Source organism: Nelumbo nucifera, chromosome 2 (assembly GCF_055504915.1).
Source record: "Nelumbo nucifera cultivar China Antique chromosome 2, China Antique-T2T, whole genome shotgun sequence".
NCBI classification, from domain to species: domain Eukaryota; kingdom Viridiplantae; phylum Streptophyta; class Magnoliopsida; order Proteales; family Nelumbonaceae; genus Nelumbo; species Nelumbo nucifera.
This window is the reverse complement of record NC_142650.1, coordinates 61140947-61164843: the sequence shown is the minus strand read 5'-3', so window position 1 is coordinate 61164843 and position 23897 is coordinate 61140947. Positions and strand designations below refer to the sequence as shown.

Here is a 23897-nt window from a genome sequence, read left to right as displayed (position 1 = left end):
CTGTACACTTCCGCTTTCCCTTGCGGAGAGCAATAGGAAGGTCAAGGTCAGGGAAAGATGTAGGTGGGTCAGAAGAAGGCTGACCTGTTACCTCAGTAATGATGGGAGGAGCAAGAGGCTCTTCTGTAGGAGTGGAAACAACCTGCCCATGTCTGAATCTGTGCCTTTGATACCACCTTTGGAGAACGGGATGAGGAGGAATTATAGGAGAATGAGGTGGAGGAGGAGGAGGAATAGGAATATCAGAGGTAGGTCCAGTGGGAGAAGTAGACACCTCATGATAGGACTCAAGAGGAATGGGAAGAGGAACAGCTGGAGACATAGCAAAGGGCTCTTCAGATTTCTCCCCCTCAGGAGAAATGCTAAAGAAAGGAGTCAACTCAGCAAATGTGTCATCTCGAGATACAATGCGGGTGCCACTAACTGGATCAAAATAGCAATATCCCTTCTATGTGGAAGCATATCTCAGAAAAAAACATTTACGAGCCTTAGGTTCAAACTTGTGCCTTTGATGACTGTGAATATGCACACAGCAAGTGCACCCAAAAACACGGAGAGGAAGAGAAAAAATATCCTCATCCGGGAAGAGAAGGCTAAAGGGGGTTTTGAAGTTAAGGACCCAGGAGGGCATATGGTTGATCAAAAGAGTAGTAGTAAGAACATCTCCCCAAAATTTTATTGGAACATGAGATGCAAATAAGAGGGATCTGGCAACTTCAACCACATGTCTATTCTTCCTTTCTGCCACCCCGTTCTGTTGTGGAGTGTAGGAACAAGAGCTTTGATGAATAACCCCAAAAGTTTCAAGATAGGCGGAGAGGGTTTTCTCAAAATACTCCTTAGCATTATCAGAACGGAATATTTTGATCCGAGTGTTAAACTGGGTGAGGATGAGTTCATGAAATTTTTGCACAATAGCTGGTACTTCATCCCTGGATTTCATGAGATAAATCCAAGTGTAACGAGAGTAGTCATCAATAAAAAGGATAAAGTACCTGTAACCCCCCATAGTTGGCAAATGATATGGCCCCCACACGTCAGAGTGAACAATATGAAAAGGAGAAAGAGATCTTTTATTGCTTACTGAATAAGAATGTCTACAATGCTTTGCCAGTTCACACAACTCACAATAAAGACTCCATAAAGACACTCCCTTAAACATATCTGGAAACAAATGACTCAAAGCAGAAAATGACAAATGACCAAACCGAAAGTGACATAACAAGACTTTGTTAACAGCCTCTGACAAAACTGACTCTAAGGCAACTCCATGAGGTGGTCCAAAAGCTCGATCCGGTGTGTCCAGCAAGTATATTCCGTTCGCCTCATGGCCACTCCCAATCATCCTCTGAGATTGCAGGTCCTGAAAAACACAATGAATGGGAAAAAAGGTTATGCTACAATTCATGGATTTAGTTAAGCTGCTAATAGATAAAAGGTTTGTGTTAAGTTTAGGGACATGAAGGACAGAGGATAAATAAAGGGTGTTTGAGGTCTTTATATATCCTTTACCAGAGATGGGAGCAAGAGACCCATCAGCAAGGGATATTTTCTCCTTGTTAGAGAGAAGGTGGTATGAGCAGAAGAGATTAGGCAGGCTGGTCATATGGTCTGATGCACCGGAATCAATAACCCAAGGGATTTTATGATTACCTGAAACTGAAGCATGATTTGCAGAAGCACGAATACCTGAGTGAGAAAATGCAGATGAAGATGATGTGTTGTTGGAAGAGTGAGATAAAGAAACAGTAGCTTTCAAGTGATTTAGTAGCCTCCCATACTTTTCAAAATCCGCCTTCATTGCTACCAACTGCTCAATGGTTGATTTTTCTTCACTCTCCTTATTTCCTCCTTCAGGTACTATAGCAACATTATGAAGGGATGAGAGATCCATCCCATGGACGCCCAAAGATTGCGGAATAAGGGGCGAATTTCAAAAATTTTTCTCTCCCTTCAAGTGGGAATCACATTCCCTATTTAGAAAATCATATTTTCAAGGATCATTCTTGAACCTTGAACTGAATCAGATCTGAACCAAAAGAAGCAGGAGGGAGGATATACCTGATACAGAGAATCAATATCTCCCAATGGAGGTGTTCACGCCCAAGGAAGGATCCAAAATCTGCTCCCACTGAAGATGGCGCAGTGAAGGATGGAGCAGAATCAGCAACGTTCTTCAAAAGAACTTGACCCTTCGCAAGAATCAACTGGATGGCTTGTGGGTACAGCTCCAACCAATCTTTTCCCAAAAGATTGGGATCAAGATCAAATCTTGATTTCTCCCAAGAACTGGAGATCGAACTGAAGGGAATGGCAATGACAGGAAGGAGGCGGCAGGAGAGAATTCGCAGTATGCAGGAAATCTCTCTTTCTCTCTTTCTTTCTTTCTTTTCTCTTAAGAGAAAATATGTTGTGTGTCTCCCAAAAGGCTGCCGCCCCTTTCTTCTTTTGTAAACTTAAAGGGATCAGCTCCTAATCAGATTAGGAGTTGCTAATCCAAATCATATTTGGGTTAGAAGTCCCTCTAAGTGATAAGGGATAATCCTTATCTTATCTGCAGATCAGATCAGCCATCTCTTAATCTAATTAGGAGGTTTCCAGATCTAAATCTCATTTAGATCTTGGACTCTCTAAGTGGATAGGGTCTAAGCCCAATCCTATTAGCCGATCCACTTCAGAATTCGCCCCCTTTAATTGACTGATCAAATCAGCCCAGTTCGAAATGGGCTTAAGGCCCATTTAAGGTTATGTACTCAAAAAGCCTTCCAAACTGCTGCCCAGTTGGGTTTCCTTGTATGGCGTGGGACCCAAACATTGATCTACACATCAGCCACATGGGTTCGGCTCATCCTTTGTTACAAGGCCTGGCCGAATACACTGTTATGGACAGTGCACCCCCTGAATCCCATCTTATGGGCTCTATGGGCCCAACACTTACCCTAAGTGGTCCCTGGGCCAAGCCACCTTGTAACACCCAGGGACTGTGGGCAGATGCAAGATTAGCCCATCAGGTATTATCCTCAATGGTCTTACACTTAACCTCTCAGCCCATAATGATCATACACTGCCCGACAAGAGAGGACCTCTCCCTCGGCTGCAAGGAACAGTGTTGCACTCTCTATTTATATGGATCCCGGGAATTAAAACCTTCTTGCAAACATTTGAGAAACCATAATATATATACTTTTATATCTCATATAAAATATACTTTGCAAAACAAATCTCAACGGTTGAAATCGGCTGCCGGCAGTCTTGGTTTCCATCAGTAAGAGTGCATCCCCCATCATTACCTTTGTCCGATAAAGGGGCTGATCCTTTCACTCTGATCACCCACTCAGATGAATTCTCGGATTGTCCCAACATACCCAGGTTTTGACCCTTGCTAAGGATCTCACTGATTGGTACATCAAAGACAGCCCAATCCGACACCTAGTGCAGTATCATAATCGAGTCTAGGGGTCGGGTGTAACTTTTCAGTTTTTGCCCATTAATCTCCAAGGTCCTGGGCAATACTGGAAATCTGGTCCAGTTCATAGATTCAATTAATCCTACACTGTATGTGCCTAGGGTCTCACCCTGACAGCTGAGACAGGCCACCCCAACCGACTTGGTGGCACCACAGTGTCAGCCTTGTCAGGATAGGTCTCCCCAGACCGATCCACTGGCTGTGAACATTCTAAACTAACACGAGTCTCATTAAGTGTCCAGTTTAAGGGTATTACACCGAAACATATCAAGGGAACATGAATCAAATATGCACCTTTATTCATTTACAATAAACTCATAAAGTACATCATTCTGATTGAAGCTAAGGGCATACAAAACTGTCTAACACATTAGCTGTCTTAGGCTTTCCTACCTGATTGCCCTTCTTAGAGTTGTTGTTATTCTTAAACCTATCAGGAAGAAGCTCGGGATGAAGCTTCTAGCAAATGTCGTTTGTATGCCTCAGTTTCTTGCAATATTTGTTAGACAGTTTTGTATGCCCTTAGCTCCAATCAGTTTGATGTACTTATGACATTTATTGTAAATGAATAAAGTGCATATTTGATTCATGTTATGTGGTGTGTTTCTGTGTAATACCCTTATAACCGGACACTTATGAGACTTGTGTTGGTTTAGAACGTTCACAGCCAGTGGGTCGGTCGGGGAGACCTATCCTGATGACGCTAACACTGATGTACCGCCAAGTCGGTTGGGGTGGCCTGTCTCTGCCACTAGGGTGAGACCCGAGGTACATGCAGTGTGGGATCAGCTTGAGACCTTGAACCGGACCAGAATTCCAGTATTGCCCTGGACCTTGGCGATTAGTGGGCAAAACTGAAATGTTACACCTGACCCCTAGACTCGATTATGGTACCGCACTGGGTGGCGGATTGGGCCATCTTTGATATGCCAATCAGTGAGACCCTTAGAGGGGGTCAAAACCTGGGTATGTTGAGATGGTTCATGAACCCATCTGAGTGGGTGATCATAGTGACAGGATCAGCCCCTTTGTCGGACAAAGGTAATGATCGGGGAAGTGCACTCTCTCTATGGAAACAAAAACTGCCGGCAGTTGATTTCAATCGTTGAAATTTTGTTTTGCAAAATATATATATATATATATATATATATATATATAATTTCCAAAATTGTTTGCAAAAAGTTTTAATCCCCAGGGTCGATATAAGAGGAGAGTGCAACATTGTACCTTGCAGTCGGGGGAGAGGTCCTCCCTTGTCGGGCAGTGTTTGATCATTATGGGCTAAGAGGTTAAGTGTAAGGCCATTGAGGGTTAAACCTGATGGGCTAATCTTGCATCTGCCCACAGTTCTTGGGTGTTATAAGGTGGCTTGGCCCAAGGACCACTTAGTGTAAGTGTTGGGCCCATAGAGTCCATATGATGGGCTCAAGGGGTTCACTGGGCTTTCTAGTGAATTCGGCTAGGCCTTGTGACAGAGGCTGGGCCGAACCCTTGTGGCTGATGTGTAGATCAACGTTTGGGTCCCACGCCATACAGAGAAAACCCAACTAGGCAGCAATTTGGAAGGCTTAAGTGAGCACTTACACTTAATGGGCCAAAAGCCCAATACAAGCTGGGCTAATTAGATTGGCTTGAATGGGGTGAATCTGAGATATGGACCAGCCTTGAAGGATAAGGGAAAATCCCTATCCACTCAGTAAGAGTCTAGATTTGAATATGATTCAAAACTGGAAACTCCTAATCAAATTAGGAGGGCTGGTCATGATCTGCAGATTAGATAAGGACATTACCTTATCACTTAAGGGGATCAACATCTCCTAATAGGATTAGGATCTGATCCCTTTAGGATTATAAAAGGAGGAGGGGGCGGCAGCCTCTATAGACACTCACACTCATCTGAGATACAGATACAACAGAAAAGAGAGAAATCAGCATTCAGTGAGACTGTGCCAATTTCTCCCTGCCGCCGCCTCCATTAGCAGTTCGTCTCCACTCACGTGGGAGTCATCAAGAAGCGTTCTTGATTTCAGTTCTTAGTAGGACCCTTTGGCTATATTCCAGCATGTGCAAAGTGTTCTGTAGGTGGACCCTGCAACTGAACCTGCTGCCTACTCTCCTCACTGCTTATCATAGCGTATGCCTGGGAAAGAGTAACCTCATCTCTGGCCAGGATATTTTGCCTAATGATGTCAAATTCAGGGTTGAGTCCAATGAGAAATTCAATCACCCTATTTCTCTCCACCAACTTCCTATACATTTCAACATCATTCTTACTCTCCCATACAACTGTCTCCATAACATCAATTTCTTGCCATAGGGATTTCAGTATGGAGTAGTAGATTGCTACACTCTTCTCCCCCTGTCTTAGGTTTTTCACATCACTTTTCAACTTGTAGACTCTGGCTACATTCAACTTCTATGAATAGGTCTCAGTAACACTGTCCCATATCTCCTTAGCCGAAGACATCCAGAGATAATGCTGACTTATATGAGGTTGCATAGAATTGACCAACCATCCTATGACAGTATAGTTCTCTTGCATCCATCTCTCAAATTCAGGGTCTGTCTTTTCGGGTTTCACTTTACTACCTGTGAGATACCCGAGTTTTCCTCTACTACAGACATAAATTCTTATAGTCTGTGCCCAAACAAGATAATTTGTCCCATCTAGCTTGATTGTGGTCACACCAGTCAAAACGGAATCTACCGAGCCAAGGCTGGAAATCGGCACTTGCTTGAACTCACTTCCGTATGGCTCCATTAATCAAACGAAAATCAAAGAACCAGAAATTTTGTCTATATAAACTTACTTGAAGTCAAACCAGAACCAAGATGCTTGAAAACTAGGGTTTTACTTCGTCTAGCTGTTGGGGAGGAAGAGAGAAGATGCAGCCGCTCCTACCAGAGCTTCCCAATCTCTTCCAAACCCGAACCGCCCTCCTTTAGGAGTCAAAAGACACCTCCCAAGCATAGAGCGCCACACCCAAAGCTTCACCTTTACCTGTACCTTCGAAAATCTCTAATTGGCTAGGTTTTGGGCAGCAACAGAACAGCACCACTTCTTGGCAATATCCAGCCGGATTTAAACTGTCCAAACCCTCTACCAACTAGGCCAGAGATCCTCTGAACTATAGAGAACCTCTCTCTCCATACACTCTCTTAATCTAAGGGTGTATGGGAAAAGAGGAAGAAGAAAAAAAGGAAGAAATAGACCTGCTCTGATACCAAGATGTAAATCAGTCCTCAAATATTTGGTGTAAATTTGTAGATTAGAGGGAAAAAAAAGGAAGAAGAGAAGTAAGAGCAGCAGTACAAGAGAAGAAAATGGCGAAAAGAGAAGGAAGAAGAAGAAGATCTGAATTATCTTCCCTTTCTCCTCTAATCCTTTTTATTAAGAATTAATGTTAGAGTAATGACAAGTATGCCCTTAAGTGGGCGACCAGATAGGCAGTAACATAAAGAGATTAAACAAAAAGAAATAACAGGCCCATTAAGAGAGGCCCATTAGGCAACAAGAAAAGAAAAGATATTACAAGAAAAGATACTAGGACCCATTCGGCCCAGTCTCTTTACATATGCAAACAAGAAAGTTTCCAAATGGAGCTCTGTAGCAAAGGAACTGAAGTAAAAATTGAAATTTGAAGGTCCCTTCAATATTCGGCCTTTCCAAGCAGATAAAGCTCTGTTAGAAGTTGATAATGTTGTAGAGGTGATTTACGCTCTTCCTACTCAGACCTCAGAAGGTATAATGGTAATTAGCCAGTGGACTCTGAGCACAAACCCCATAGACCACACAAAAGTTTTCCGTCTTAAAGTTTTAGGGCTTCCTTTCAATTTTTGGTCCCCTGAAACTTTTAAGCAAATCACAGCCCTTTGCGGAGGAGTCTTGGAAGATCTGGATACTTCAAACCTCAGTGCGGCTGTAATGGGTCCGAGAGGAATCAAAGTGGAAGCAGTCCCAAGAACAGTGGAGATGAAAATAGGCGAATCACAGATCGTGGTTTGGTTGCTATCATCGGTGGAGGAGAGACTGGAGAAACTTGTGGGAGGTAGAAGATGATGATGTGGCAAGGGTGTCAAAGAAAGGGAGGAAGTGAAAGAAAAGTTTGGCCACCCTTGCAAAATAAAGGAAACTGAACGGTCATCCTATTCGAAAGATGGAAACCAGATCACTAATGAAGACTTAGAATCTGAGCCGTCCACTAATGCACGTCTGGCCACTAAAAGAACATACGCAGAGGTGACAGCTGTAAGAGGCGGTAAAACCTCTTCAAACCTTAAATCTGTGCCAAACTCAAAACCGTTGGTTGGACCAAGCGAACCATTGAATCAGGTGAGCGGTTCAGCCCAAAGGCTGGCAGACCGTAGTAGGGGTCTATCATCATCTCTTTTGACCCCTATTGCTCGTCTTCCCGCCGCGGTTTTGCCACAGAGTTGCAGAGCCTCTCCTAAAGCTCCTGGAGGCACCGACAAAGGAGGTGCCGTTTCATGGGTATGGAAGATGGTGCCTATGAACAACTCTACAACTCCTGATAAGCCCAATCCGAAATTTAACAAACATGAGATTGACGAATCTAAAGATGAAAGTGATTGGGAAGACCTAAGGCAAGAGAAGGTGTATAAGACAGAGCTAGAGTCTAGTCTTGGAAGTGCTAACTTTTCTAAAACTTGCATCTTGTGGGACGACGGAATGATGGGAACAGACATTCTATTTGAAGACCCCTCTAGCAACTCCAGCTTGGTTCCAAGAGAAGAATCGGGTTCTAGTCCTGCCCCATTCTCTGTGGCGAACTCAGTTTCAGTCATTAGAGAAGATGGAGAACTCCCATGGGAGGCACAGCATCAAGATACTAATAAAGGGGTATTGGGTCTTAGCACTAACCCAGACAAAGAAGCACAATAGGGATAGAAAGTAGATGCTATATCAGAGTTGCCTGCCAAGGTTTCCGATTCAGTGGGTCTTGATTAAGGGAAGGATACAGACTTGCTGGTTCAGGGAGTCCCTAACCCCTCTTCTTCGTGTTTACCTTTTCAATCTGTGAGTCCTTTTCAAGACCCCTCTAACTTGTGCTTCTCTGTTTGTGTAGGTCCAGCCAGTGCCACTCCTCCTAAGAATCTCTCTATTGGAAGTGCCACAGCTCAAGAATCTGAGAACCTATTGGACAACAGTTTATAATAAGAGAGAGCTAGAATCTGGTCCTTAATCCTGGAAAACCTATTTGACCTGACCCTAGTGAAGGGATGAGAGATCCATCCCATAGACGCCCAAAGATTGCGGAACAAGGGGGCGAATTTCAAAAATTTTTCTCTCCCTTCAACTGGGAATCGCATTCCTTATTTAGAAAATCATATTTTCAAGGATCATTCTTGAACCATAAACTGTACCAGATCTGAACCAAAAGGAGTAGGAGAGGATTGTACCTGATCCGGAGAAATAGTATCTCCCAACGAAGGTGTTCACGCCCAAGGAAGGATCCAAAGACTGCTCCCAATGAAGATGGCACAGTGCAGGATGGAGCAGAATCAGCAGTGTTCTTCTCCAAGAACTCTGTCCTTCGCAAGAATCAGCAGGATGGTACGTAAGCACAGCTTCCTTTCAATCCTTTCTCAAAGAACTGATGTCAAGATCCAATCTTGACTTCTCCCACAATTGGAGATCGAACTGGCAAACAGGGCGGCAAGAATAGGGAGGTGGCAAGAGAGTATTCGCAGGGTGCAGAATTCTCTCTTCTTGATTTCAGCACTGAAGAAAATCTGATGTGTGTCTCTAAAGGCTGCCGCCCCCTCCTTCTTTTGTTAACCTAGAAAGATCAGCTCCTAATCTCATTAGGAGCTGCTTATCCAAATCATATTTGGATCAGCCTTCTCTTCAGGTGATAAGGATAAACCCTTATCTTATCTGCAGATTAGATTAGCTTTCTCCTAATCTCATTAGGAGGTTTCTAGATCTGAATCACATTCAGATCTGGACTCTCTGAGTGGATAGGGTCAAGACCCTATCCTATCTGCTAATCCATCTCAGAATTCGCCCCATTATTAACTAAATAAATAGCCCAATTCGAAATGGGCTTTAGGCCCATTAAGCTTATGTACTCACTTAACCTTCCTAACTGCTGCCCAGTTGGGCTTCCTTGTATGGCGTGGGACCCAAGCATTGATCTACACATCAGCCACATGGGTTCGGCCCAGGTTTTATTACAAGGCCTGGCCGAATACACTGTTATGGACAATGCACCCCCTGAAACCCATCAAATGGGCTCTATGGGCCCAACACTTACCCTAAGTGGTCCCTGGGCCAAGCTACCTTGTAACACCCAGGGACTGTGGGCAGATGCAAGATTAGCCCATCAGGTATTATCCTCAATGGTCTTACACTTAACCTCTCAGCCCATAATGATCATACACTGCCCGACAAGAGAGGGCCTCTCCCTCGGCTGCAAGGAACAGTGTTGCACTCTCTACTTATATGGATCCCGGGAATTAAAACCTTCTTGCAAACATTTGAGAAACCATAATATATATACTTTTATATCTCATATAAAATATACTTTGCAAAACAAATCTCAATGGTTGAAATCGGCTGCTGGTAGTCTTGGTTTCCATCAGTGAGAGTGCATGCCCGATCATTACCTTTGTCCGACAAAGGGGCTGATCCCGTCACTATGATCACCCACTCAGATGAATTCTCGGACTGTCCCAACATACCTAGGTTTTGACCCCTGCTAAGGATCTCACTGATTGGTACATCAAAGACAGCCCAATCCGACACCTAGTGCAATATCATAATCGAGTCTAGGGGTCGGGTGTAACTTTCCAGTTTTGCCCATCAATCTCCAAGGTCCAGGGCAATACTGGAAATCTGGTCCAGTTCATAGATTCAATTAATCCTACACTGTATGTGCCTAGGGTCTCACCCTGGCAGTTGAGACGGGCCATCCCAACCGACTTGGTGGCACCACAGTGTCAGCCTTGTCAGGATAGGTCTCCCCAGACCGACCCACTAGCTGTGAACATTCTAAACTAACACGAGTCTCATCAAGTGTCCAGTTTAAGGGTATTACACAGAAACATACCAAGGGAACATGAATCAAATATGCACTTTTATTCATTTACAATAAACTCATAAAGTACATCATTCTGATTGAAGATAAGGGCATACAAAACTATCTAACACCTAGATTTGGAGAATAGCGAAAATAGAGCAAACCACCCCATCACTCAGCCAAAGATTGTATCCCAAGCCTTAAAGGTGAGCTAGGAGGGAGCAAGGAGGCTGAATCAGGAGGGGAAAGAAGAGTCAAAAGGAAAGAGAATAGTGGGAAGGAAGATTGAAGGAAGTAAGGTATATGTGAGGAAGAAAGGAAAGCAAAGGAGAAGGAAGCAAAGCGATAGAGAAGCCTAAGTGTGGAACAAATTATGAGAAGAAGGAAGAGAGGAGCCTGAAAAAAAAAGAGGGGAATACTAAGCAGCTATTGCCAAGGGGTCACAAGCAGGTTGAAGTGAAGATAATCAGCTGGAATGTAAGAGGTCTAGGAAGTGCCAAAAAGAGGAGGACAATTAGGAATACTCTCAGGAAAGAAAGACCAGATCTGATTTGGATTCAAGAAACCAAACTATTAGAGCTGAATAAAGATATATAAGAAGTATTTAGGGAGCCAGGGGCCTAAGCTGGTCGTATGCCCCACCATGGGGAGCTTCAGGAGGGATTTTGATCATTTGGAGGAATGAGGAAATGGAATGTGTGGAGGAATTGATTGGCCGATATTCAGTCTCCCTAAAAATTAGAAGTTAATTGGATGGGAGAGAATGGGTGTTAACCAACATATATGGTCCTAACTCCTATAGGGACAAGGAGGCTTTTTGGGAGGAGTTATGTGCTATTAGGGGAATTTGGGAGGGACCATGGTGTGTGAGAGGTGATTTCAATGTCATCAGATTTTTGGGGGAAACAAACAACCCGAACCAAGGAATCACTACTAACATGAGGAAATTTAATAGCTTAATTGATTCCCTTGAACTGAATGAACCTTCGATGCTACGGGTGGACTATACTTGGTCAAATTTTCAATGCCCCCCAACCTGTTCCAAACTGGATAGATTTCTCATTACTCCTGAATGGGAAGAATTGTGGGGCTCAATAGTAGTGAAAGGGCTACCTTGGGTTACTTCAGATCATTGCCCCATTTCCATTGAGAAAGAAACTCCAGGGGGCGGCCCTACTCCATTCAGATTCGAAAATATGTGGTTTGAAAATCACACATTTAAGACTGGATTGAAGGATTGGTGGCGGGAACTCAGACCCTTGGGGAGTTTGAAAATGTTAAGCTTTGCTAGGAAATTAAAGAGGCTAAAAGGGAAAAATAAAAGAATGGAATAAAGAGCATTTTGGGAGGGTAGAGGAAATAAAAGATAACATAGTGGGGGAGATTGAGGAGCTATACAAGAAAGAGGCTATCAGAAATTTATCAGAAGAAGAGAGAGAGGAACGAACGATGGAAACTTAAGCGAGAATTGGAAGAGAGATTAAGGAAGGAGGAAATCTGTTGGAGACGTAAATCAAAGTGTCAATGGCTTGTTGAAGGAGATGGCAACACTAAGTATACCGAGAAATTCATGAAATTGTCTTACAAGCTTGGGAATTTCGTCATGAGATTTCATAAAAAATAACCAAGTATACTGAGAAAAATCGTCAATGAACAAGATAAAGTATCGATAACCACCTCTAGAAGGCAAGTGGTATGGTCCCCACATCAAAGTGCACAAGGAAAAGTGGATCTCTTATTACTTAAAGGATAAGTGCTTCTACAATGTTTTGATAACTCACACGACTCACAATGAAGACTAGACAAGTTAATTCCCTTAAACAACTCTGGGAATAAATGACTCAAAGTAGAAAAGGATAAATGATATAAATGAAAATGACATAACATGACATGACTAAAAGACTCTGAAGAAGTAGACCCAAAAGCAACTCTTTAAGGCTATCCTTGGCATTGTCCAGGAGTATCTAGTAGATATATTCCATTCGCCTCATGGCCACTCCCAATCACTTTTTGAGATTTCAGGTTCTGAAAAACACATTAAGAAGGGAAAAAGGTTACATTGCAGTTTAAGGATTTAGTTAGGCTACTTACTGACATTAAATTAGTATGCAGTTTAGGGACATGAAGGACAGAAGTAAGGGAAGGGAAAAACACAATAAGTAGTTTTGTACTATGTATTATAAAATACTTTTTTATTCTTTATTTTTTGACATTATAATTATAAAATAGGCACTATTAAACTAAGATATTCATTTTGTGTGTTTATATACTAATTTCATTTTCTTATTTTCTTATTTGTTAGGGTTTAATCAATATAAACATTGCTAAATGCTGTATTGAACCCTCAAAGACTTTAAAACCTGAACCAATAAGTAAGGAAGAACTTAAAATTTTGTCTAATCAATAACAAAAATTTTGTCTAATCAAAAGAAATAATTTAAATTTTTTCTTTTCTTCTTTTCTATAACAAAAATAAGGGTTCAGCCCCTATATGTTTTGAATTTTCTTTTCCTTCTTTTTCTTCTCATGAATATGTTGATTTTCTTATTTTTTTGATAAATAACAGAGAATTTTATTAAAAGATAATAATAGAAAAGGTACAAAAGGAGGGGTAAAAATTCTTAACCCTCCCAAGAAAGCAATTCAGATTACAATGTTGCCTAGAAGAAATTAACTCTTCTGACCCCTTGTTTGGCCAATGAATCTGCCAAGGAGTTGGCGCACCTCTTTATCCATTGAAACTTGACTTCCATATTTTGGGTGAGATGTCTAACTTTCTTTTTTTCATTCAGAAACTTCCACAGACTAGAGGTATCCTTCATCAACCAATTTATAGCCAACTTAGAATCACCTTCCACTATCAATTTTCTGATATTTAACTCTTGAGCTCTTTTTAACCCTTCCAAGACAGCCAATATTTCAGCTCTAAGAGAGTCCCCCCATCCAATAGAACCAGAATACAATGCAATAATTCAACCTTCATCATCCTTGAAGGCTCCCCCTATACCCGACAGACCTGGATTTCCTTCACTACTACCATCAAAACCTGAAACTGGAGGGGACCAAATTGGGTGGGATACATTCTTTCTTGGAGCTGACCAAGCCACTTCTTTCCACTTCCTAATGATGTCTCCTTCTGAATAATTTTCAAAACTTTGCAAAGTTTTAACCCAATGAATCATCCTTATAGAAATCAATTCAATGATTACACCCTTATTTCTTTCTTTCCCATGAAAGGTCCGTTGATTCTTTTCTTCCCAGACTATCCAACATACAGCTGCACTTACACACCTCCACAGAATTTTCCCTCTCTTCTTCAGCCCCCTAACAGTAGTAGAATGAAAGTCTCTGTACATTTGGGGGAGGGGTCCACCTGCCACCAAAAAGAAAGAAAAACCAACACCAGATTTCTGAAACAAATGGGCAAGAAACCAATAAGTGATAGCAAGTCTCATCATTCTTCTTACAGAGGATGCACCAGTGTGGGGATAAACACCAATTAGGCCTTTTTCTTTGAAGTAAGTCGCAAGTGTTACACTTTTCAAGGAAAACTTCCCAACAAAAAACACTAATTCTAGGAGGAAATGGTCTACCCCAAACTTCCAAAACTGGAAAAGGCATGAATATGTTGATTTTCTATACTTTAACATGAAGTTTATACTCTTCTTGTGAAAGCTATGAATAATTATTAAGGAAATATGGTTATGGTACCTAGGGAACTACCCTTGGATTTATGTTTTCTACATAAAACAATCCATTGCCTAGGCGACAAGGCGCCCCCCTGTTGCCTAGCCTCGCCTTGGCGCCTTGAAAACTATGATCCTTCGTACTCTCCAAAACCATAGTTTCTAAGTGATCTATTTCCTGCCAAAGTGTTTTTAGCATGGAGAAATACATAGCAAGTGGTCTATCTACCTCTTTAATCACTTGATTCCTTAACTGGTAGGCTCTAGCTACATTTTGTTTCTTGGAATAGGTCTCAGTCACTCCATCCCAAATCTCCTTTGTAGTATTAGCGCACAAAAAATTCTTACCAAAGTGAGGTAACATAGAATTACACAGCCAGGACATTACCATATAATTCTCCTATACCCACCAAGAGGAATCTATATCTGGTTTCTTCTCCTCCCAGTGATGTACCCCAATTTCCCATGAGCACCAATAGCTATCTTAGCTGATTGTTTCCATTCTAAATAATTTGTACCATACAATTTTACAGTGGTAATAATATAGACTCAAAAGGTCACTGGCACTAACTCCACCCAGACCCAGGTCACTAGTGGACTTCTGCTCAGTACTCCAACCATCCATTTCGACTTTAATCAGATCAAAAACAAGAAATAATCAGGTAGAAAGCTTCTAAAAATAGATCGATCTCACACACAAGTGTAGGACTTTTTGGAGGAAGAAAAACCTACTCGGAGAGAAATTTCTCTCCTCCCACCATAGAGAAGTGAATCGATCTCTCCAGAGGGCTTTAAAACTACTACAAATTGAACCACCCAAAATAGAAAACCTAGAGAAGTCTAGAAAAGTCTGATCGCCCAGTATCAAGTCAAAAATGAAGAGTCCAACTTGACTAGGACTCTTTCCTGCACTCTAGTTCTTCATGATTTTGATGCTAAAACACAGATCACCCTCTTGATGATTGAAACCCACTAAAAAACCCAAGAACTGGGCAGTCTGAAGTAGATCGATCAGCCCTTTATCTCCTCATGCAATTGACTGATCTAGGACTGCATGGACGAACTCTAAGAAACCCTATTCTTGCTCTAGTACCAAGTAGAAATCTGCTAAATCAAAAATCTGCAAAGAAAAGAAGAGTTTCTTGTGGAAGAAAAGAAAGAGAAGAGAAGAAGTTGAGAAAGAAAGAGAGAGCAAATCGGATCTGGCTGCCCTCACCCATTGGTATTTATATGGCCTTATCGGGCGGCTAACACATAAACCTGCATAAAAAACTTAAAAACATCACTCAAAAAGGTCCCAACTAGAGTGCTGTGGTCCCCACTTACTATCTAAACAAATAATAAACAAAAACAACCAATAAATTTGCTCAAAATCCTCAACAACCAATTCCATGGGAGAACTATCTCAGAACCAAGTATAGAGGATAGAAACATTGAGAACAGAGACAAGTATTGGAGGAGCAGCAACTGGAGGAGGAATTGGCAAGGGTACATGGCAGCATGGTGGCACCAGCTGTCTAAACTGGTGAGGTAGGGGGAGGGCCATGGATGGGAAGGAATGGATGTTGATTCCATGACTAATGGTTGATGTTTGAGTTAAGGTTTTATTGGGCAAAGCTGACTTCCTATGAGAAAAGTAGAAGATCAAGACTGTAATCAGTCTTGAATCCTAATAGGTTTTAGGTTTACAAAACAGAAGAAAAGTGAGAGAAAGGAGAGAGAATAGAAGAGAAACAAGAGAACACAAATGGTTGAAAGGAGGGACAGATTCTAACAGATCTGCCGCCGCCACTTTCTTATTATTTATAGGTTATGTTTAGTACATAATGGAAATGACACATCTGCCCTTAGTACTTACATAATAAATAAAGTAAATAAAAGCTGAAATAAATAACAACTGAATTAACAAACTGACTCAAACTAACACTACTATAACTGGAACAAATAACTACACATGCTGTCCTACGAACACAGTGGGGACCACTGCAGTGGGGCCCACATCAGTGTTCTCTACACTCCCCCTCAAGTTGGGAGTAGATATCTATCATTCCCAACTTGGATAGGTCTGTCTCTAACTTCTTCCTTGGTACAGCCTTGGTGAGGATATCCGCGAGCTGCATATTAGATGTGATGTACGGAAGACACACTTCTTGTGATGTGACCCTTTCTCGCACAAAATGTTGATCAATTTCGATATGTTTAGTTCTGTCATGCTGCACTGGGTTGTGGGCTATATTAATAGCTGCCTGATTATCACAATACAACATTAAGGGCTTTTCATAGTCAATACCCAACTCTTCAAGTAGTGACCTGCCACAAGATTTCAGCCACTCCATTAGCCATTGACCTGTATTCTGCTTCAGCACTGGAGCGGGAAACAACACTCTGCTTCTTACTCCTCCAAGAGACAAGGTTACCTCCCACAAGGGCAGAATATCCAGAGGTAGACCTTCTGTCATCAACACTCCCAGCCCAATCGGCATCTGTATAGACTTCCACCCTCATGTGATTATTGTTCTTGAGTAGTATACCTCTACCCGAGCATCTCTTCAAGTATGCTAATATTCTCTCTGCCGCAAGAAGATGAGAAATTCTAGGGGAGTGCATGTACTGGCTAACAACACTAACTGCATAGCTGATATCCGGCCGAGTGAGGCAGAGATATAGGAGCTTTCCAACCAACCGTTGGAACATAACTTTGTCTTCAAGAGGCTCCCCACACTCTGCACTAATCTTGTGATTTTGTTCGATGGGTGTATCAGCCGGCTTAACACCCAACTCTCCAGTTTCCACCAACAGATCTAGAACATATTTTCTCTGAGAGATAAAAATCCCCTGCTTGGATCTAGCAACCTCAATACCCAAAAAGTACCGTAGTGCACCAAGATCTTTCACCTCAAACTCTTGATGAAGGAGCTGTTTGAGGGACTCAATCTCATGACTGTCATTTCCTGTCACCACAATATCATCAACATATACTGCAAGTAGTGTCAGAGAGGACTCCACCCTCTTGATGAATAGTGTATGATCTGACTGGGCTTGTACATAACCAAACTTTCCAAGGGCTAATCTGAACCTATCAAACCAGGCTCTAGGTGACTGCTTCAAACCATACAATGCCTTGTACAGTCGGCAAACCTTCTTGCCTGTCTCTGTGTCATAGAATCCAGGAGGCAACTGCATGTAAACCTCTTCCTGTAAGTCTCCATTCAGAAAGGCATTTTTAACATCCATCTGAAACAGGGGCCAAGAATGATTTGCTGCAAGGGATAACAGAACTCGGATGGTGGTCATCTTGGCTACTGGGGCAAAGGTCTCCAAGTAGTCTATACCATAAGTCTGAGTGAACCCCTTTGCAACCAGCCGGGCTTTGTACCTTTCAATAGAGCCATCAGCATTATGCTTCACAGTGAACACCCATCTGCATCCCACCGGTTTCTTTCCTTTTGGTGGGTCAACCAGTGCCCAAGTATTATTCTTCAACAGGGCATCCATTTCGACTTGCATTGCATCTTTCCATTCTGGAACTGATAAGGCTTCTTGCACTGTTCTTGGAATAGGGACATCGGCAATGGAAGTGAGATAGGACCGGTAAGATGGAGACAAACGATCATAGGATAAGAACTGTGAGATGCTGTGAGCTGTAGAAGTGGTGCAATGTCGTTTCCCTTTGCGAATGGCAATAGGGAGATCAAGGTCATCCACAAGAGGGGAAGTGGCAACAGTGAGAGGTATCTCAGTAGGCTCTGGATCTGGAGCCGCGGAAAGAACTGGAGCTGGCCGGGACTGCCGATGACTAGGATCAACCTGCCTGCATCGCCTATGATAGACTCTCAACTTCGGTTCCCTCTGACCACCCTCACCACTACAACCTTCATTATCCAGTGGAATAGGTAAAGGAACAGCCCCACTCAAAACAGCCCCACTTCTACCAGCCACACTTCCACTCTCACTGCTCTCCCCCTGAGGAAAGAAACTCAAAACAGCCCCACTCTCACTGCTCTCCCCCTGAGGAGAAACCCTAGGATAATAGGGTGTTTCCTCAAAGAAGGTGACATCCATGAAGACAAACCGTTTCCCTAAAACCGGATCATAGCAGCAATAACCCTTTTGAGTTTGTGCATAACCAAGGAAAATGCATTTGGAAGCCTTAGGTTCAAACTTGGAATGATGAGGCCCGAGAAGCTGAACGAAACAGGTACAACCAAAGATTTTAAGGGGAACAATGAACAACTCCTTGTCTGGGTATAGAAAGGAAAAGGGGGTTCTCATATCAAGAACCCGGGAAGGAACTCGATTAATGAGATAAACTGTCGTGAGGATAGCATCACCCCAGAAGCGAATAGGTACATTGGAGGTAAACATAATGCTTCTAGCCACCTCCAAGATATGCCTATTCTTCCTTTCGGCAACACCGTTCTGCTGTGGTGTATAAGGGCAAGTGTTCTGGTGAATAACTCCATGGCTAAGAAGGTAGGAGGTCAATGGCTGAGCAAAATATTCCTTTGCATTATCAGATCTAAGGACTTTGATTTTGGTCCCAAACCGAGTGAGAACCATCTGTTGGAAGTTTTGGGTCAGAGCAGGAACCTCATCCCGAGAACGCATAAGATAGACCCAAGAAAAACGGGTATGGTCATCAACAAACAGTAGAAAATATCTGTACCCACCCATAGAAGAGATATATATGGCCCCCAAACATCAGTATGCACAATATCAAAGACGAATTACTCATTTTATTACTTAAAGAATAAGAGGTTCTACAATGTTTGGCAAACTCACAACTCTCACACCTCAACTTTGATAACTCAACAGACTCAAATAAAGTAGGAAACAGACTCTTTAAAGACTTAAAAGACAAATGACCTAATCGGTTATGCCAAAGCATAACCGAACTCACAGACTGGGAAACAAAAGACTTCTTATCCACTGACTCCTCCCGACGAGAACTCTCTCCAAGCAGATAGATCCCGTTCGTCTCACGGCCAGTCCCAATCACCTTCCTCGTCTCCAAATCCTGAAAAACACATCGGTCAGGGAAAAAGGTTACTGAACAGTTCATGTGTTTGGTAATACTACTAACTGAAAGCAGGTTAGTATCAAGCTTAGGAACATGCAAGACAGAAGATAAAAGATAGTATCCGATAGCTTGATGTCCCCCTTGCCCGAAATGAGAACAAGGGAGCCATCAGCAATGGATACTCTATCTCGGCCAGAGGACAAGTGATAAGAAGTGAACAAAGATGGCAAGCTAGTCATATGGTCAGATGCACCTGAATCTATTACCCAACAGTGGTCAGTATTACCTGGAGCTGAAGCATGGTAAGCTGAGGCTCGAGTACCTGAATGTGCAAATGCTGATGTGGCAGGAGCTGATGGTGACTGAGATGGCTGAGCTGAACTCCCAACTTCCTTTTCCAACTGTATGAGGGCAGCCCGAATGGCAGCTAAAGTCTCTAGGGATGTGCCTGATGAGGATGCTGAATCAGTGTTCACGGCCACATGAGCATTACCCTTCTTATTTCTTAGTTTTGCTGGGACCAAGTGAGGATGTAGCTTCCAACAAGTATCTTTTGTGTGCTTGGGTTTCTTGCAATGTTCACATACCAGATCCCGTTTATCTTCCTTCTTCCGGTCCCTTTCTGAGTCACCCTCTGGCTTAGGTTTAATAGCTGTCAAGGCTGGGAAAGAGGGCTGAGGCTGCATCATGACTTTCATGCCACAAGGGAGTATGCTTGAGAAAGGGTCACACTATCCCTTGTCAATATCTGTTGTCGCACAATGTCATATTCTGAATTCAAACCAGCCAGAAACTCAAATACCCTGTTTGTCTCGACTTGCTTTCTGTGAGTCTGTGCATCTTTGGGACTCTCCCACTCAAGGGTCTCTAGATTGTCAATTTCATGCCACAAGGATTTCAAGGTAGAGAAGTAGACAAAAACTGGCTTCTCTCCTTGTTTAAGGCTGTTCACCTCACACTTCAGTTCATAGGCTCTGGCAACATTAAGGGGTTGGGAATAGGTTTCTTTCTCTTTGGCTGTCTTTGCCCACAAGTATTTTCGGCTGATATGTGGTTGCATAGAATTACACAGCCATGCCATAACCAAATAGTTCTCTTGAACCTCCTTAGTGTATGTTGGGTCCTCCTTGGAAGGTTCTTTCACATCTCCCAAGAGGTAACCCAATTTTCCCCTTCCTCCAATAGCCATCATGGCTGATTGAGCCCACTCCAAATAATTTGACCCATCAAATCTCATAGTTGTAATCTGAAACCCGGTTTCAGATACACTACCATAACTGTGGTTTCCAAAACTACTTTCTCCCTGACCCTTAAACTCCATCTTTGATCAAGATTCAGTGGCTACAAACTGTTAGAGTCACTATACCAGAAAACAAAGTCAAACAAGCAGGTCTGAAAACTGATTCGTAACCAACACAAATCTGATCTGATCTGAAATCTGATCTGATCCGAAATCTGATCTGAAACCAACCCAAATCTGATCTGAAATCAATCGCCTTTCACAGTATAGGCAAGGAATCAACTCAAATCTGATCTGAAATCAATCGGCATGCATAGTACCAGGCAGCCTGTCAATCTGAGATGCTATTTTCTGAAATCACTACTGTGGGGCCCACTGCTGCGAGAGCAAAATTAGGGTTTCAACTGTGGGTCTGATATAAGTGCTCAGCTGCACTCTCCAAGCAGTCCGCACAAGTGGGACTTGTCGTAGGGCAATATGAAACCCTAAAACTAATCACCTCTGAGAGGGAAGGGGTTCGGCCCAACAGTCAAACCCTAGAAACAGACTTAAACACAGTTCGGCAAGTCAAACCCTAGAAACAAACTTGAACACAGTTCGACCCCTACTTCTAGATAGGTCCAACCTATCTCGACTGATTGCAGTCTCTGAAACTCAATAAAAAAAACTTACTTATGTACCTCAGTTCGCTGCTTCTTCCTGATTACCAACTCTCTGCAAGCTGCGGCAAGTCTTCAACTGCTGCGAACCTCTCCTAGTAATCTCCAAGATTCAGCCACTGAATGCTTCTTCAAAGCTTCCAGCCCTAGCTAGTCCTCATGTGGTTGGCTGGACTAGACACACATGAGAAGCCCTAGATAGGCTCTGATACCAAGTAGAAGATCAAGACAGTAATCAGTCTTGAATCCTAATAGGTTTTAGGTTTACAAAACAGAAGAAAAGTGAGAGAAAGGAGAGAGAATAGAAGAGAAACAGGAGAACACAAGTGGTTGAAAGGAGGGACAGATTCTAACAGATCTGCCGCCGCCACTTTCTTATTATTTATAGGTTATGTTTATTACATAATGGAAAGGACACATCTGCCCTTAGTACTTACATAATAAATAAAGTAAATAAAAGCTGAAATAATTAACAACTGAATTAACAAACTGACTCAAACTGACACTACTATAACTGGAACAAATAACTACACATGCTGTCCTACGAACACAGTGTGGACCACTGCAGTGGGGCCCACATCAGTGTTCTCTACAAGAAAACACTGCAAAGCAAGTGATTTAAGTTCTAAGTCTTGTTCAGATTTCACGTTTCTTGACAGCTTCAGCTCAAGATTCAAATATTGGGATTTCAGAGAGACACTAGGAAGCAATGTAGAAACTGCATATATTATTCTCTCTCATTCTCTCTCTGTATTTAAACTCCGATCTTTGTTTTGTAAAAAAGAAGATTTGAAGGATGGCTCGTGTAGCTACATATTATATGCACGAGGAGAGGTATTTCTATCATTGGTAAAGAGAGGAGGTAGAGAGAGACATGAGGGCAAGGTGGACTGGCGAGAGTGGTCTTTGAGTTGTAGATTGATGGGTTGTCAAATTAGATTTCCATATCATCATTTTTTAGAGATAGATGACATGGCATGGGAATTTGGAATTTAATCATAAAGACTCAGGCCTCAGCAGGGTTTCGGTTCTGCCTGAGCTGATCTACTTTTTAAATTTACAGAAAATTTCTTTTGGTACTTTTCCCTATCAATAACCATGTTTTAAAACAGCACAAAAACATGCATAGAAACTCTAGGTTGGCCAATTGTACTAGAACTAAGAAAACTGAAATTACAGAGTTGCCACATCATAATTTGACTTAAAGAAAACTCAATAACTGTTTGATCAATTAATGTGATGACCATACAGGGGAGATAAGTTGGCAGATCTTAATGAAGAAGCTTTGGCAAGAGAGGGGGCTTTGTTAGGAGAAGATGATTCAGAAAAAGTGGATGGAGATCCTTAAGAGGAAGGAGAGGGGATGGATCTTGACAGAGTTAGAAAAATTGAAAAAAAAATGCATATGGTCCATGTTGAAAAGATAGTGGAAACTGGAGTCTAAGTTGGCAAGAAGCTGGATTTATTGGTTCTAGGGTGAATATAATACAAGAAGGTTATTTCGGGAATTAGAAATACAGTACCTGTTAACGTTGAAAGTCCTGGCTCAGATTGGTGATTGTTTGAGGGTTCAGTTTTAGGATCTTGTTTGTGATGGGTTTGGGAGCCTTTTGGTTCTTTGAGGGATGCAGGCTTTGGAAGCAAATTGTTGGGAGAGATTCTAAGGGTTAAAAAGGAAAAGTTGTTGCTTTTCTATTTGGGTATGGGAGGTTATGTTTGTTTTGGATGCCTTTTCTTTTTCTTGAGAGCAATATCTTATCACCTCTCTTGTACCTTTTTTTCTTTTTTCCAATAAAATTCCTTTTTTATTTATTACAAAAAAATATCTACCATAAGAATTGGAGTTTGCTCTGTTTTTCTATTAATTTTTTGTGCCAAGCTTTATGTATTTAGGGCTATCACTTCTCATATGCTTTATCTGTTTCCTCACTTTTTTTAATATATGATTGTTTTAATTGTTAGGACTGTGGAGAAGTAACATCAGAAGGGGTTTCTTCTCTTTTTGATTGTAAAGCTATTGAAGACCTCTCACTACGCCATACTGTGAGTCTTCTATTTCTGCTTTTTCTTTTGAATGTTATTATGATCAAGGTTAGATATACAATAGATTTTTTGTACCATGAGTCGTCCATTTAGTACCTAGTGTACAGACTCACTGATCTAAGTTTTAGATCTATGGGCTGACTTGTGGATTTCCCAGTCTAAATATCTTATTCTGTTTGGATGAAGTAACTTTTTTTTTTTTGAAGATTGCTATTTTTTTATTAATGATAAAAAAATACAAATGTCTTGGGTCACAAGGTATCACCACCTAGCAATACAAAACAGAATCTAAAATATAACCATACTAAAACAGACCAAACTCAAAACCCATACAAAATTAAACCGACAAAGTAGACCAGAAACTTGAACCAAAATCTTCTTTTTTGCTGCCTACAAATTCTGGAAGAATTAAAACCCAATCAACAAGCTTTGGTTGTAGAAGTCATTTTTCTTCAAGAAATAATAAATCTGAATTTTCTTTTTATATTTTTTATTCTGATGTTTGGGGCGCTATTACTTTATCTTCTAAGATTGGTTACAAGTACTTTATTACACTTATTGATGATTACCTCAGATATATATAGGTCTATCCAATGCGATCCAGAGATGAAGTGCCAAAAATTGTAAAATTGAATCCAAAGATTCCAAATTGACAATGCTGGAGAGTATTTCCATAGTGACCTCATAGAGTTTTTCTGCTTTGTGTGGATCTGTTCACTACATTTCTTGTGCCAAAACAT

At 41.8% G+C, this 23897-nt stretch overlaps 1 protein-coding gene across 11 annotated transcripts in view; it reads left to right on the top strand.

The window, feature by feature from the left end:
- LOC104586925 (ubiquitin-protein ligase) overlaps nucleotides 1-23897 on the top strand; it is a 108085-nt gene that overhangs the window by 48999 nt on the left and 35189 nt on the right. For all 11 annotated transcript variants that reach the window (XR_002022085.2, XR_002022086.2, XR_002022084.2 and 8 more), the window contains exon 16: nucleotides 23077-23157. Coding sequence is in view for 8 of the 11 variants with exons in the window: in XM_019195936.2 (XP_019051481.1) it covers nucleotides 23077-23157 (81 nt within the window). In the remaining 3 variants the exon portion in view is untranslated. The remainder of the gene's footprint in view (nucleotides 1-23076; nucleotides 23158-23897) is intronic.